Source organism: Antennarius striatus, chromosome 20 (genome assembly GCF_040054535.1).
Source record: "Antennarius striatus isolate MH-2024 chromosome 20, ASM4005453v1, whole genome shotgun sequence".
NCBI classification, from domain to species: Eukaryota; Metazoa; Chordata; class Actinopteri; order Lophiiformes; family Antennariidae; genus Antennarius; species Antennarius striatus.
In genome coordinates this window covers 15845947-15863812 of record NC_090795.1, presented here as the reverse complement: position 1 = coordinate 15863812, position 17866 = coordinate 15845947, and the positions used below count along the sequence as shown (strand labels likewise).

Below are 17866 nucleotides of genomic sequence, written 5' to 3'. Positions count from 1 at the left end.
GTTAGGGGCTCTGGTTATAGTTAGTGTTAGGATTAGGGATTAGGGGTCAGGTTTAGCATTGTGGTTAAGGTTGGGTTAGAACTATGGTTAGGGGCTCTGGTTATAGTTAGTGTTATGGTTAGGGTTCAGGTTTGGGTTAGGGTTAAAAAGGGTGTGATCCGCTCAAACCCAACCACTCTGGTCATGTAGTTTTAGTTGACCATACCAAAAACTGCCAGGAAACAACATCTCTTCCTGCAGGAAGCATTTATTTTAGAATATCACATATCAAAGTTACTATAGCGAGGTGCTGTTAAGTGATGAACCAATCACTTGTATTAAATTAGAATGAATTATTGAGTTTCTATGGCAGGATGCTGCTAATGGAGGATGTACAGAGTGAGTGTTAAGTATCCCATCACTTTGAGCCTTTAAGCTTGTGATGAATTTCAAGTAACATCCTGGTTCATGTGTTCCATTGTGTCGACATGCGCTACAAGAAGTGGAAAAACAATTTTGCAGTGGGATTTTTTTTATTTACACGGATAGGATGGAAACACACACAAACACACGCACACACGCACGCACACGCACGCACGCACGCACACACACACACACACACACACACACACACACACACACACACACACACACACACAGCTTTCTAACTCAATACTGATGTCCACCCTCTGGTACCCAAATTATCACAAACATTAACAGTTAATATCAGATACTATTGGTGTTTGTCAGTCAGTCAGTGACTGATTGACATGGTGTTTGTATAGAATAAAATATATATTCCATAATTTGCAAAACCTTGGATTGCATCTGTGATCTAAATTCATTTATAAACTATGGGTAAAGTCATAGTCACCCAGTCGTGACGTGGGTGGCATTTGAAAGGCAACACTCAAGGGTCTCGATGAAGTGAGACTGAAACCCACACTGTCGTGGAGGTTTGCTTCGTGATTTACCTTTGAAATCTGAGTCAGCAGCTTCCACCTTCAGTCTGATCTTTACTATCTTTCATTACTGAAATTCCATTGATTTATTTAGGGTATTTATTGTCAAGCAGTGCTAGTATGATCCATGAACTTCACTGCAGATCTCTTGTAACTGTCTACACACTGCAGTGGAATCGAACCATTTCAGTTGTGGATCCACGGATGCTTCACCTGGAGTTCCACTTCAGTCCCGGAGTTGGATCTGACATATTTAAATCGTTCAACCGACACAAACATCAGGTAGGAGCTGATTGGTTCATTGGAGTGACTGACAGCGCGCTTTGATCCTGTGCACCAATAGCAGACGGCCGAGGGCGGGGCTATGTACAGTGTAATCAATCCTCTGATCAAACAGTGAGCGCGTGTCCACTGTACACTGTCCGATGCCCGCGCGCGCTCACTGGCGTGAAGAAGAGGTCACGGTGAGACTTCCCTCCACTGAGCAGGTCGACAGCCGTGGGGACGGAGGTAGGAGGACCATGGGGGACAGGTTTGTGGTAGTCCCGGTGGAGGCAGCCGCGGAGGGGCGGCACTCGGTCGCGTTTGTTACCGAGCCGGCAGGAGACACCAGCGGAAGCAGCGTGGAGCAGGAGGAGGCGGCGGTGGAGGACCCCGAGCAGGACCCCCACGCCGCGGTGCCCATCCTGGAGTACAACAGGGAGCCCAACAGATACGGTAAAACCATCACCCGGGACGGGATGAAGCGGTCCGGGACCCGGGTGTGCCAAGAGTTTGCCCTTCAAAATGTCCTGTATTGACAGAACACTTGATCACCTTCATTATTTCTCTAGCTAAAATTATAAGAAGTTATAATAAAACGTGTCTCTGGAAGTCCAGAGCATCGCCTTCAAGCAGGCTTAACAAATCCTGTTATGAAGATACCCGCTTGTTTAAACCGGCTGGAATCCAGACTTGTGTCTGCGCTGGTTCTGTCTGGTGTTCTATTGGAGGTTACTGTAGGGTTCTAGTCTCTGAAACATAGTGTCACACAGCTAGGTCTGTCACTCACTTCCTTCAAACATGGTGACTCTACAGCAACAGGTTGTGTGGATTATGGGCTGTCCGTGGAAGCCTAGTTACCTAGTTACTGGGAGGAATGATTTGTTGTTAGCCTGGTGAATCTGTGCTGGGATAAACTTAGTTATGTGTTCATTGGACCAATGCAGGAAATAATATTTAGTTCTGATGCTGACCCAATAATATAAGCAATCATTGGACATTCTCTTGTGTTATATAGATGTGTTCATGACCTGCAGGTTGAGGGTGGTAAAGGCTTAACATCAGGAGCAGAGGGACAATTTCATGTCACACAAAATGATTTTTTGATTGATTTCCTGGTTAGATATTCATTCCAATCATCTGGTCCTCTAAAGAGATGGACAACAGCTCTGTTTCAGTCACAAGTCATTGATTCCTGTAGATCCATTTCCATTGATCAGACTGATTGATGTGTCTGATAAACGTCATGCATCTTTATTTGAGATGCGATTGCTTTCTGAAGGACTGTTTCAACACAGTAGCACATTGTTCTTTAAAGCAGTGGTTTTACTTTACTGTTCAAATGAATGTTGTAGTATATTATATAATGTTGATGGTGCGGGGAATGTGATGGAAATAATGATGGAAACTTTCCTGTTTCACTTTATTCAGTGTCTTTATTATTCCGTTGTGTCTTTTTGTGTGTATGTATATACACGTATTTAACATTAGCTGCTGGTTAACTTGGTGTGGACACACCTAAACGTGAGGAGAATTTTTTACAGAATTGAACTTGCAGACAAATTGTATCTTTGAGTGTGTAGACTTTGTTGTGTATCCAATTAAAAAATCTGATCCAACATATTTAAATGGCCTCGTATCATAGCTTGGTTGATTTAAAGGGGAGGAATTCACTCCGCCGCGAACCGCTGGTTTTGAATAGTCTCAGGAAGAGGCAAGAAACATTATTTCTGTCGACAGCCGTAGAAAATCCTCTTGCTGAATGTTGTTGGTGTGATGATGGGTTGAAAACACAGTTGCAAGTAAGTTGATTTGAAACTTACAAATTTAGAAACTGGGTTTTATGGGAGTTATTTCATCAGCAATATTCAATTTTGATAGGAATTATTTTTCATTTAAGTGAGAAGTATAAAGTATATCGCCACCAATCATCAGTAAATACATGATGGTTTCCATGCACATTGTAATACATTTTAGTGTTCACCATCAAATATCACAGTATAATGAAGGGAACTTCATGTGGGGCAGTTCACCTTTAAAATGTTGTTATACAACAGTTTGAGGATCACTTCACGCTGCTTCCTACAATCTGAGGTAAGGCCCTTTTAATATGTAGTCAATATCATGATAAATAACGACAACAACAATGTATGAGAGACAGACTAAATCAGTGAAGAAGAGCGATTCCATGATTCACAAGGAGCGTTTCTGACACATCAGATCATGTGGTCTAGTCATGTGATCACAGTGTCGGTGGTTCTCCTGTTGGTCTTCAAAGTTTCCATGACAAAGCAATTAATCCATTCAACCCTGTTAGGAAGCACAGTCCATCCATCCATCCCTGTTGTTTTTTTATGAACTACAGGTAGTCCTCAACATGCAGACATTCATAGATAACTACAAACGTTCTCCGCCATATCCAACTACTGTAGTTCCCCTCTCTGCCACAAACTCCGCTGAGCAGCACCGCTGCGTTCACGCGGCTTCAGCACTCATATCCTCCTCCTGTTGTTGTTTGTTGTTGTCTCTGTGAGCATCCCAGAGCATCGGGCATTGTACCTTGGATAATTTACTGTTGACCATCTTTCTGATGACAATTCTGACTCTGACAGACAATAACTCCTTCTTCCTCCTCTTCCTTATTAACTTGAAATGACGTGTACCTCTATTTTATTTTATTACATCCCGCTTCAAAGCAGTGATGTATTGTGATTGTCAGTGTTTATGTGTTCGTCCATTCGTCCGTCTGTCCGTTCGTCCTTCCGTCCATTAGTTAGTACACCAAATATATTTGCAGCCGGTAGCAACCTTGGGAGATAGAAAGATGAAACAAAACACATTACTCGGGCGGCAAAGGGGATGAAAATGAGATGATGACCTTGACCTTCAGAAAACTAGATCAAGGTACACTCAGGAACTGGATAACATAGAAAGACGACGGAGAAGGCCAGTGTGAGTGATACCGTAGATCAAAGCTACTGCTTTGATCTTTGAAAAGCACTAACTTTGATCTTTGACCTATGCAAGTAGGTCAGGGTAAAGTTTTTCAATTCAGGGGCGTCACGGGATATTGCAGATTGTGACTGCAATGGTTCTTGTTATGTGTTGTTTTTGTGTCTTCGTATTGTTTCTGGTAAACATTTTGTAGTTAGAAAAGTAATGACAACTAAATTACTTTAAATGGTGATTATCAATTGAAATTTAATAAATAACGACTTACATACAATTCAACTTACGAACAACCTCTTGGAAACAATTGTGTTTGTAGGTTGAAGACTATCTGTATATATGATGACCTAAAAGTACAACCTATGTGTACTGATAAGGCTGTTCTAAGATAGACTAGAAAACTAATTTTGACATGCCGTACAAGAACAAATAACTCACCATTCACCTTATATTTTGATGACAGTAAATAACATCGAATGTAATCTATGATGTATTGATCTAGTGGTTACTTCCTGTTTTGTCCCCTGTTCTATTCTGTTCTGTTCTATGTTCTAATGAATACATGACGGATTACATGGGATGCCTGTTTGTTGGTAATCTATTTACTAAATGAAATTCCTGGATGCAGTACATATCTATAATTAATTAGTCTGGATAATGGATGACTTGGCATTTTCCATTACCGAGGCATCTCTAGCTGGTGGGGCCCGTTACCCGAGGGTCTTTGTTTTCCTATTCTTACTGCAATGATGAGATCAATGCTGTTCTTGTACCAGAAAATGCAGAATAGTTTCCTTTACTAGCTTGGATAGTAAATGCATTAAACTACATTCATAGGATTCAAATACATACCTTTGGGTTAAAGCTGAGCTGTTTTTTGTTTGCCTTTCTCAAGATAACAGAATCGATGCACTGGTGGGGGGTTAAGTAAAAGGGGAAGTGGAACTTATACCAAAGATCTTACTGGTTTGTGGATTGGCTGTTTGTTTCACTGGAGTGTCCGACTTTTATCAATGTGTTTTTGCTTCCTTGTTTCGTTTGTGCAAAGCAGAGACTGGTCTGTTAGTCATGCAGGGAAAACATGAAAATTAGCTGTGAAGTTACTGATTGTGGCCTAAGAGGAGTATTCTGTGTTTAGACCATGCATGAGCTATGTAAACATAGTGTCACCAGCAGAGATGTCCTGAATATATAAATAGTTACTGGAATCACATGAAGATGTTTCAGGGGAACAGATGTGACCTCAGAAACAGGCTGGCTGAGGTTACGTTTGGACTTTTGGGAGATTAGGAGGGCAGGGAAAGATAGATGAGGGATAACGGTCTTTAAGCCTGACGGATCAGTATGCTGTTTAATGTTCACACGCTGGCAGGTCTGTGGGTGGATGTTGCTGTTGAGTGTGGGTGTTCACCAGCTGGAGTCATGCTAGCATTAGCTGCTGCAACAGAGAAGCCAGGCCCCTGACCTTTGTGGACAGCCAACAGGCTGTCGGTCAGGTGATCATGTGGTGACGTCATTAGTACAAGACAAAGAAAGGAATCACTGGCAGTTATGGAGCAGTTTGGTCTTAAAGCTGATGTGAAATTATGCCCCACTCACTATGATCCACAGCAGAGCAGGACCTCTGTTGGTTTTATGTTGATTTATGGTCATTTTGTTTTCATGGATGCTTTTAGCTTTTAGGAGAGGGGGGCTGTGCCTCCTGCTACTGGACCATTGGTTTTTCCCGTTGTAAACTTCATGGACACGCTGGGTTATTTTAGCACAAATATGCAGAAGCTTGGTGCCGTTCACGTGATCGTTTGCAGCGTCCAGCATGCTGACACCAAAACGCTAAAAGAAGTTCCTGTTTAAATTTCAACACTGGAATATATGTATTGTGCAATTTGAATTTTTTGTCAGTAGTCATCATTATGTAGATGAAAGTGTTCTTACAAAAGCCCACATCGTACATATATTTTGATTGCATAATCGTGTCTTTTAATTTTAATGGACAAGTCCAACCTGATCTGGAGTTTCAGTATGAAGGTTTACAGGATGTCAGTGACAGTTTCAGCTCTGCTAGACAATGTAGTGTTATGGTCTTCAGAACGTTTTCACCGCTTCATATTTCCATATGTGTTTGAGCGGTCATGTTTGGGATACAGCTGCTGCCCTCTATTTGGAGTCCAGCAGTCAGACACCAACTGGACCCTGGCAATCCAATGTTCTTGCTCCTGTGTTGCTCCCACCACTCTGACTTGGGATATTTTTTACAGTTGTCCTTATTTACAACAACATTGCAATGTTAAGGAGAAAGGGCATGTCCCTCACATCCCAAAGAGAAGGGTCTGCATATAATGATCCTCTTTTTTTGGGAAATGGACTTTTGGTCCAATCCTCGAAATGTATCGTCTTTGAATGTAACTGGAGGTCAGCAGCGGTGGCATCTAACACTATCAGCAGCTCATAAGTGATTCATCTCCTTAATGATCATGCGGACCTCCTTTGTTTGCTGTGCAAGTTGGTGAAGAACCCTAGAGGACGACCTGACCGGTGATCAGTCAGCTCTACCTACAAATACACGTCACACCTCATGACTGCAGCATGCAAGGTTCTGGTCTTGCAGTTCTGGAGTCACGACATGATTGTCGGTAGCAGGTATTTCAAAGGCAAGCATGTTGAACTCATGACAGATGACACATACATAAGTATATCATTACCAAGACCCAAGGGGCAGCGATAGCTTAGCTTGCTCCATCTGTTTCCTTTGTCCTTTTCCTGACCGTATCTGAGGGATTCTCTTCTGATAACTATACATGAAAGGTCAATCACTTTTTTTTCCACTCCAATTTACACATCTTTTCTCAGGGGCACCTTAGCAGTGCTCAGGAGGTGAACTGGCACCTTCCACTGCCAGTTCATAATCCAAATATTTTGGCCCACATGGGGTCTTGAACCGGAATCCTCATCCCAAGACTTAGTGAACTGAAATACTGCCGCCTCTAAAGTACAGCAATGTACAGTATGTTGCAGAAAGGCCGCATAATACAGAGGATGGTAAGAAACACGGGTGTGCTCTGGTGCTAAGAATTCTGCCTTCTACCTTCCGTCCTACTTCTAGTAAAAACTACGAGGTCGTTCTGAACCAAGGTCTCTGATATTGAACTCAATCTTGTATAAATGATAGCGAGACAAGGCTGGAACGTCCTTAATCTCATCACACTGCTTCAAATCAATGCACTGTGCTCACTGCATAATCTAACCCTGTTATGGTTACTCATGCTGTGCACTTAACAATGTGGCTTGTGCTGTTTTCAGCCTCACAATGTCTGGTTTTTCCCTGCAGTTTTTTGTATTTGGAGTCGGTGGGGTTTCCAGCTCTTGGTCAGCATGATGTTTAAGGCTACTCAAGGTGTTTACTGTGAAACATTATGGCTGTCCTAACTACTGCTGCAATACACAGTAAAAAATTTTTAACTGTGTGACAAAATAAAGCCAAATGAGAAGCAGTAGAAGTGTAACCGGTAGTAGATATTGGTACAGTAGATATAAATTGGTATTACAACCTGATGACGGCTGAAAAAACACAACCAAAATGAAACATTCATTTCTATTTCATGTCATCACACATATGAAGGGACAGGAAACACTGAGTACAGTAGCAGAGCCTTGGTGGCTGAGGGTATCAGATGTCAGATATGTGTAGGCAGACATGTGGATATGTTTGAATGCAGAGTGAAGGCTGACCTTCCTAACCCCGCCCCACTCAAGCACTCAGTCAAAAACCAGAGATGGAACTGTCACGCAGCAGGAGCCTCAAATGTTTCCACAGCATATGAAGGCTCTAAGCTGTCTGCCCAAAAAGGAACTGAGCCGACAAAACACATGAGTCACCTCCTGTTTCCGCAGACCTGCTGACGGGTTCGTCCTGTGTCCACATACCTGGACAGACAAACCCTTCAGGGACATTCTTAACCCCAAACTGGAGCAGAATATCAGAATACTGACACCCAAGGGGAATGGGACTCGAACCAATAACCTTCTGATACGTGTTCGATGCTCTTACCACCTACGGTATCTTTAAATGAAAGTCACAGCTCAGGGATTGCTGTAAGAAACCTCGATGGGTTGTCGTCCGATGCACACACAGTTAATTGATTGACATGGAGAAAGCCTCAGTGGTGGAATAACAGAATGAGAACATGACCACCATGGAGGTCCCTCGACCCAAAAGAGAAGGACTTGTGGGTCTCTTACTGTACATGTTCTAGGGCTGATCCGTTGTCAGAGGTAGAACCCAACAAGACAAAAAGGATGTCCGCTTCCTTTCACATGGATTCAGTTTTTATCATATATGGAGAATGACATTTAATATCTATATAGGTAGAAAGAACACTTTGATTTCCTTTAGGCTGAAGTATACAGTAGTTGTATAGTATAAATACTACAGTACAATACTACAATACTACTACTCTTCACTACACTGTGGATCTTTAATAGGTAGTCACGTGATACTGTACGCGTATGCTATTGACTGACAGCATCTGTCTGTGTGCTGTGTTCCGAGACTCGAGGTTCCTCCTGCAACTTTTCTTTAATACAAAAGTGCTTTAAACAGTCTATCAGAGTGTGGGAAAAGGTAATACAGATAGAAAGTGGTTTAATATCAGTATGGGGAGGGTTCATAAACGTTTAAATTACTGTAAATAATAAAATAGTTTGCCGCTATATCACGGAATTTAATTTGTCAAGGGTAGTCCTGGAATACATTGACCGCGAGTAAAACTAGGGATTACTCTAATATGATTAAATTATATTATGATTACAGTGAATTACATGTTAGTTCATTCATTTTATATTGTTGTTTTCAACCGGTGGAGTCTCACTGTGTCACCTGAGCCTGTTGTGTCCAATTTTGTCATGGATGACTGGCAGGAACACGTCTGCTACCTGAGACAGGTGGGGTGTGGCAGTCCAAGGCCTCATGGACCTTCTTCGTTCTACTGTGGACTGTATGATTTAGACTCACTGATAGTGAATAGTGAGGCTATTTCACTGAGTCGCTCTGTCCACAGCCCATAGTTCACATTCATCACATTCTCTGCATACCAGTGGACAGCAATCATGGACAGGAGATGTAAAGCTTCTTTCCTCTTTCCTTAACGCTGCCATCCCACAGAACTAGATGGTTCCAGGCCTGAGCCTCCACTGTGGATAGGTGTGTCTCTATATGTCAGCCCTGTGCTCAGGCTCCAGACCCTGGAAGGTTTTGTCATTCTGTTGGTAGAACCAGTGTGTTTCCACATGTGGTCAAGTGGGGAAAAGAGATTGCTTTCCAGTTTGCTAGTCTAGAGGAGCCCCAGACTCCAGCAGAGATATTACCAGTGTGTTCACAGACTGTGGGGACATGTGTGTGTGACATTTTTAGCTTTCAGACAGTGAAATCTAATGTACACATACTGTGTGTTACACTCAGCTGGATTGTGTAAGCATCCAGTGTTACGAGGAAAAAAATCAGATGAGACAGCAAGATTAATCAGAACTTCTTTTCAGAAGTTGTTGGGAGTCAGTGGACCAACGCCGAACTAGATTTCTGCATAGTATTGATTTTATACTTATCAGTTGTCAGAATGAAATGACCCCAGTGAGATACCACTGGCTGGATGTGAGGTGAGCAGTCGACGTTTTGTCTTTTATTTCTCAGAATGTGTTTTTTTTCTATACTTTCTGTACAAATCTTGAGGTCATGAGTCCATGCAGAGGTGATTTTCTAGCTTGTTATCCACTATGGGTCCTTCAGATACGTAGTCTTCAACCTACCATCACCATTAGTTGTGAGAAGTTGTTCTTATCTGCTTCTGCTTTCGAGGGTCATGGGGGTTGCTGCAGCCCAACCCAGTGGATTTGCAGACGAGAGGTGGGGGACACTCCGAGCGTGATGCCAGTGCACCACAGACACATAAAAGACAATCACTCACGCCTACGGGCAATTTGGAATTATCAATTCACCTGAGTGCATGTTTTTGGAGGTGGGAGAATGCCGGAGAACCCAGAGAGAACTCACGCATACATGGCGAGAACATGAAAACTCCGTACGTTGCGGGACTCGAACCCAGAACCACCTTGCTGTGAGGCAATAGCGCTACCCACTGCGCAGCCATACTACTACCCAGTGTGTGCATGTCTGAACTCATGCTGTTTAAACTGTCCATACATGATTCAGCTGCAGAGGAGATGTCCTTCCTACTGTCACCAGAGGGCGCACAGAGTCAGTGTTTCTACAGCCTGCTGAAAGCTGGTAGTTTTCACTTCTCCTTTAGCAGTTATTGATCGCTCAATCAGTACTTATTTATAACTGCATATTTACCACTATATTGATCACATATACAGTACGGTAAGCCCAATTTTACTTTGTTGTTCATCATATTACACATTTATTTAACAGTAATGATATTAGATTAGAATAATATTTGATTGTATTGGTAATTCAGCTGCCAACTTTGCAGTTATTTATTTATTATGAATAATCATTAATATATGAGATTTAAACCCATAAAAGGTAAAAATAAGACATTAAACGTACACTTAAATGGAATAGTTAAAATCCATGGGAATCCATTCGGGCTCTGTCTCCACAGAGATTCTTTTACCATCTAGTCTCATCTTTCCTCAGAATCAATGGCTTCATCCACAGGAGGTCAAATCTGAGCCTCTGGAGGAAGCGCTGAGCTCAGTTGAACCGTTGTTATTTTTGTAGCTGTAGACAATTCACTGTGTGTGATGAGGGAGTTCAGTCTGTCCTCTGGCGTGTATTGTGTTCATGTTCATGGAACTTGATGGAACAAAATATGGATGCTGGAAGAACTTAAAATGTTTGGAGCAAATCTAAATTATGGCTCAGACATACAGATAGTCCTCAACCACAATTGGATCTGAGCGGTTGTTTGTAAGCTGAATTTTTTTCGTAAGTTGTTATTTATTAAATTTCTATTTATAATCACTTTTTAGGTCATTTAAATGTTATTACTACTCTAAATACAATAATAAGACTAAGACTGACCAGAAACAATAACAAGACATGTAAACAACATATAATAAAATAAAATAAAATACAAGTTTTGAGTTTTTCTCAATTATATGCCGGTTTAAAAGAAAAATACACAAAAAATAAAAATCCAGTTTACGCCATTTCACTCGACTTCATGTTTATCTACCAGAAATTTTGGATTTTTAAAATCACTATAAAACCATTAAAAGCACATAATATCCTGTTCCTGTAAAAAAAATAAGAATAAAAAACTAAAATCATCTTAAAATACATACATATAGTTTCAGTATCTACCATAAAGTGTCACTTGTGATCCATGTGATTTTTTTGAATTCAGATAAGTTTACGCTAAACTAACTAAATTTTTGGCTCTACATAATTTAATCCTTGAAGAGAAGAAGAAAAAAAAACACTTTAAGGAACTCTCCACCAGTTTTTAAGAGCATCAAACAACAACAGTCAGTAGGTTGTTGATGTTGATGATCCACTGTACAGTACTTTAGTATGTAACATGTAGCTTACCTTTAGAGTAAAGGAAGATGAAGAGGAGGGAGGAGTTATTTTTGGTTAGAGTTGTTGCTACTACCACTATTTTCACTAGCCTTTGCTTCATCATCCATATCCAAATGTTCGTAAGTCGAATGTTCGTAAGTTGAGAAATACTTGTATATACGAGTGTGAGAGATGTATGTACATGACATTCATCTCACACACAGCTGCATCCTACTGAGTGGCTTCCTAGTTTACCACGAGACATTATATGTCAACTGCCATGATAATTATGCTTCTAGAAACACAATAATACAATGACCTGCCGGTCCATCTGCTGGGGCTGTTTCACTAGTCTGGAATGCATTATAATGATTTTAGTTATTTTAATGGAGAAAATTTGTTATATTAAACTTGTATTTCAAGGAACTACTGTATATCGTTCAGAGAACATTGGCCTTCATTCACAATATCATACTTCATCCAGCATTCCAACCAGTTGACACACTGAGCAATAACATTGCCATGCATTTATTACATTGTGAAGGAGACTAAATCATTTTTTAATATTCTGAAGATGACATGCAGATAAGTCAAAGATGTGAAAAGAGTCATCAGTGAATCATGTCCACTTAGAGGAAGCACAGACTAATCAGTGTATAGAGTCCGGTGAGTGTCAGCAGAATTCACTGGAAGGTGGGGTTAGTGAGGTTCTGTAACAAATAGATTATCAGTGTCACTTTCATCAAACTTATCTCCAAGGCCTGCAGACATGTAGGAAGCACAGGGGTGTTGCATGAAATGTTTTACTCCAGCTGGTGAAAAGGAGATGATGTTTTCTTATAAGTTGGCCAGACTTCCTGTCCACTCTTCTCTCCACTCAGTCTCTGCCCCCTCCTATTACCAGCTGTCCCCACCCTTCCCTTAGTTGATCGATTCACAGTCGACATATAGGAGAACCAAAGTAGGAAGACCTCTTTACGAGCAGGTCAGACAGAAACTTCCATGTTTTCATGTGAAGAAACTACGATGTCATAATTACTGTAACTCCTGAGTTTCTCTGAAGAAATAAGAGCTTGTAGTGGATTCATTGTGGATGTACTCCACTCAGAGCAGCAGCACACAGGACAATCCACTCACAGTGGACCTGTATGTACACACATTCTTCCACATGCATAATGTAAGGGGGCGTTTGTTTAGATGACCAATGCATGTCTTTACATCAGCCTTGCCCGCCCAGACTCACAAGATCAAATAACACTTGCGTAGGAAATTAGGTTCTGGATGTATGTGTTGGTGTGTGTTCTCCATCCAATGACTTCCTTCTCTTTTTGGGCAAAAGCTAGTAGCTGCTTTGTATTGTAGGTAACACAACTACATTCCTGACCCCCCACACATACATATACACACAAACACACACACTCATTAGCATAGATGCATGTCATGGTTTTGAAAGTGTTTTCTGTGTGTACTGCCCCGATTGGGCGCGGCAGTCATGCTGTTCCTTATTTGGATTGTGGGTGAAGGGGGGTGGGGTGGATGGGGTCACATGTATGTGCAGCGCTAGCAACAGAAACCCATAAGTAAGAGCAGACGTCTGCCCCGGGAGCAGAAGTCCAACAAACAGCAGGGAGGCACCCTGGTGAAAAGAGCAGAGCAACAGCGGTTGACTGAGGAAGAGTGAGAGAAAGAAGAGCTTGACAGAGAGGGAGGAGAAAGGAGAGGAAGAAAAGAGGGACTAACGGACACGATCAGAGGAAGCAGATGTAAAAATGCCCACCAGCTTCACTGTGGTCCCGGTGAAGGATAACACGAGGAAAACAACCGAAGGTGACGAAGATATAGATGTGGATGACAACAATGTGATGAAAGAGGAAGAGCAGGGAGCCACAGGTGAGATCTGATACTTTTCCTTGCGTCCGGTTGGTGGTTGGATATGTACCATTGTGTGTATAAGGCAGAATGAATGCAGAATGAACGTGAACAACAGGAAAGGCTCAAGCCAGACGTCTGCGTTTGGACCTCGTGGGTTGTGTCCGTGGAAACCTGATGCTTGTCCAGCTGAGAGCCAGCCCTCGCTGCTGGCTGACTGTTGAAGCTCCATACAGCTGCTGGCTGACTGCTGAATCTCCATCAAGCTGCTGGCTGACTGTTGAAGCTCCATCTAGCTGCTGGCTGACTGTTGAAGCTCCATCCAGCTGCTGGCTGACTGTTGCTTGTATTGTTTAGAAGACTGTTGTCAGGCTGTCATCGGTGTATAATGTGGAGGTCAGTGAAGGCTAGAGCAGACTAATACCAAGGTGTCTGTCCATGCCAGTGTTGTCCTCTCAATGTTATGTACTTGTGCTTCTTCTGTGTTATTGTTTAAATGGGTTGCTATGATCCCTACTAGGACATAACCCAGGCCTTTTAATTGAGACACACATGACTTTCTCCCAACATAGCTTTACATTGATAAGCGTTGTTGCGCAAACTCCGACATGACTCACCCTCCTCAACCTCACCGTGATGTCTGTCTGTGTCAACTACCGATCAATGGGACTTCAAATGGCAGACATCTTCTCTTTGCTGAGCAGTTTAGGAAATATGAAGTTCAGTGAATTTGAAGAAGAGGCAGCTCTTGTCGGCTGAGCTGACAGCTGGTAGAAATGGTGGACTTAGGAACATGAGACTTTACTCAGTTTATCCAGACTTGTATAATCCGTTTTCTGGACGTGGACATCAATGCAGTGTCAAGATTTGATGGCGGAAGAGCAAGTTCTTTTTCCCACCAGCGGGATCTTGAGATCAACCTGTGTGGAGACCGAAACCAGGGCAGCACTTGAAGTTGAGCATTGCAGGGTCACAGGCACATGTTATCATGTACAGCAAACTCCTAACTTGTTCTCCAAGTTTTGCCAGGCTGTAACAGCAGAGGTACCTTTTTCACTGTGCTTCATGCAGCACTGAGTCACCTGCCAGTATTTTAATTACATCCCACTTCAAAGCGCCACTACAGTATATTGTAATTGACAGTGTATGTGTGATCGTCCGTCCGTCCGTCCGCCCGTTCGTTTGTCCTTTTGTTAGTCCACACCAAATATCTTCACAACTGTTGCAGTTGGGGCAGCGGTGGCATAGTGGTTTAGCGAGCGGTAGAGCGTGTCGTCCAATGTTCAGAGATCGGCGGTTCAATTCCCGCTCCTGCAAAAAAAACACCCGGAGGTGAGCTGACAGTGGGAGGTGTCAGCTCACCTTCGGAGCACTGCTGAGGCACCCTTGAGCAAGGCGCCGTCCCCCTTGCAAGTTGCTCATTTGGGGCGCACCAGGAAGGAGCTGCCCGCCACTCTACCTCCCTCTGCATGCGGACAGGCCCCCTGTGTGTGTTTGTTTGTTCAGGGCCTGTACACACTAATATGCATATGATTGGATTTGACTTGACTAACTAGAGTGTGCTCTTAATTTCCCTTTGGGGATTCCTTAAGTATATTAAATCTTAAATATAGAAAGATGAAACAAAAAGCACATTACTTGAGCGGCGAACGGGATGAAAATGAGCTGTTGACCTTGACCTTGAGAAGTCAAGGTCAAATTTCAACTTTTGTACACTCAGGAACCGGATAAGATACAGACAAGGGAGAAGGCCAGTGTGAGGAAGACCGTAGATCAAAGCTAGTACTTTGACCTATGCAAGTAGGTCAAGGTAAAGTTTTGAATTCAGGGTTTTCATGGGATGTTGCAGTCTGTAACTGCCTTGGTTCTATTTTCATCTGTAACGCTGCAGTTAAATCTGCGTATGAGTATGATCAATGACGATGGTTATATAGGAAGTAATGCTGCTGCTTTGTTTCCTACCAGTGTGAGGCAGCCCTTGGTCTCAGCATCAGGACAAATGACTGAAATGCTTTAATATGTGTCTATTTTGTCTAAGTTGTTTCATTTGAGTGTGAGATGTATGGAATGTCAAATGACAGGGAATGGATGAATGTTTGCAGGGCGAGGCCTTCATAGCACAAGCTTTGTGCTGGGAGGACTGAGTCAAATTGCAGTCCCTGTTATTGATTATCCGACTGGCTTGCTTCCCGTTGGCTGAGTGGGGGGAGGTGATCTGCTGTATCCAGTTCTTTGGATTCACTCTTCACATTGCTGCTTCCTTGCTGTTTACAGGGTTCCTTTTGTATTAATGTTCTTTATATCCTCCTGAGGATGTTGACGACATCCCATGGAGTAGCAATCACTGTGTGTTTTGATTTGATGTGGGGCAGTGTGGCCTCACTGACGGCATTCAGCGGAACATTTATTGCTCTTGGCTTTTTTTAACTCACTACTTTTTACCTCAGACACTTCTTACAGGAAATGTTAGTGTTTGTGTAAAATGGACCGGCAGGTCTTTTAGTTCCAATAACAATCGTTACCAGTTCGTCGTCTGAGCAAGTTAACTGTCTCCTGCTCTTCGACTAGAAAACAAGGCTCTGTATTTCTAGAAAGCATCAGATGGATTGAGTATTTTCATATTTAATATTTTAATTGTAGATTTAAAAGCCAAAGCATGTTTTTTACCTATGACTGACCGATGTTCATATTTCATCTTACTCCAGCCACTCTTGGGCCCAGTTGACTGCAGGTCTGCTCAGAAGCCGCTGCAGACCTGAAGCATTAGTTTGCTTCTACTGCTAAGCTCTGGTGCTGATCTTAGTCTATGTTGTAACCATCTATATTAACTCATTTACTGCCAGCACTTTGTTGCAGTTGATCTCCTTCGATGGACTTTCATCTGTATTTTCTTTCTGCTCTTGACCGATCACAAGATTCTTCGCTCAGAGCGACACCGTATTCACTTGCCGGTGAGCTCTGACATACACAAACTTTGTTACATAGTTAACTGCCACGACTTCTATGTCTTCTTCTGATTCACCATCTTCGGTTTGGTAACTGGATTACTCGTCATTATGCTGTATTCCATGATTAGAAGCCCCGTTTTCACTGACGAGCGCCACCAGCGTGGGGCTGGACAGAAGTTTCTTGTTCAAGGGGTTATCCCCATGAGAGTGGGTGGACCTGGGTGGTGTTAGAGTGGGAGCATACGTAACGGTACAAAACTTTAAGATGTGACTGAAAGAAGCAGTGCTCGGCAGACCTCTGTACAGGGATGGAAGCACTCGTTCTGGCCATGTAGAAAGCTGTGCATCTGAAACATTGAGGAACAACAGAGAGAGATAGAAATAGATAGGTAGGAATAGAAGGAAGAGGACATTACAGAACAACAGCAATAACATGTTCTGACCAGTGTTCCGCTCCTATACAGTAGGTGTTGTCTGTTTGACACTATAGGATCCAAGAGAAAACCTGAGTTTTTACCTCAACAACTACATGGAAAAATTTCTGGGTTTGTGTCCTCCAGGACTGATCCATGTTGTTTTTTCCCATTCCCAGGTTACTGATGTCACTCTTTGTGGGGTCAGGGATCCCTTTCTAGCTGCCTCACTCTTTCTCTGACAGTTTCTCTGCTACATGTTGAGAAGACTTGGAGATCCCTTTGTTGTAATTAAACCCTGTAGAAGCAAGTGAACATTACATCTAGTTCTGTGGTGATTGGTGAAGTGTAGTGTAGTGTGCAGTGGTTACCAAGTTGTGTTCATTTGAAGTGCTGGGTCGGTCAGCAGTTGGACTTTTTCTATCAGTCCATGTGGTTCCTGTTATTTCCCAGGCAGGTCTGTTTCTGTTCACAGCTGTTTGGTGTCTAGTCTCCGTGTGACGTTGTTGTCTCTCTCTGGTGTCAAACAAGCATGAGCACCATAGAAACACTGAATCATGATCAGTAAGTGTACAGGAAGTGTTCACCCAGTAACATTCCACACATTACCATTAGTTTCCTAACTCTTCTTTTAATTATCCCATCTATTCATTTGCTTGAAGATGAGATGTGTGATAATTATTATTGTCTGGTGATGGACTTGTCACCAGCAAATCACAGGGCCTCATGAACACACAATCACACACACACACACTCCTACAGCCAATTTAGATTGATCCATCCACCTCAGCTTCATGTTTGTGGAAGTGGGAGGAAGCTGGAGAACCTGGAGAGAACCAGCATAGACACAGAGAGAACATACAAACTCCTGATAGAAAGGACTCCTACCCAGCACCTTTTTTAATTACAGTAGTTATTACATTTGACTTTCAACCTAATGGTTTCTCATGCGTCTATTTTTGG

General features: G+C 42.4%; 1 protein-coding gene across 5 annotated transcripts in view; it reads left to right on the top strand.

Annotated features, from left to right (window-relative positions):
* Positions 1–1360: 1360 nt before the first annotated feature.
* slc12a7b (solute carrier family 12 member 7b) overlaps positions 1361–17866 on the top strand; it is a 47046-nt gene continuing 30540 nt past the window's right edge. For 4 of the 5 annotated variants that reach the window (XM_068304344.1, XM_068304343.1, XM_068304342.1 and 1 more), the window contains exon 1: positions 1361–1658. In XM_068304344.1, the coding sequence (XP_068160445.1) occupies positions 1367–1658 (292 nt within the window). In that variant the 5' untranslated portion in view covers positions 1361–1366. Of the gene's footprint in view, positions 1659–13244; positions 13564–17866 lie in introns of those variants that run through there. The other variant, XM_068304345.1, reaches the window with a different exon arrangement.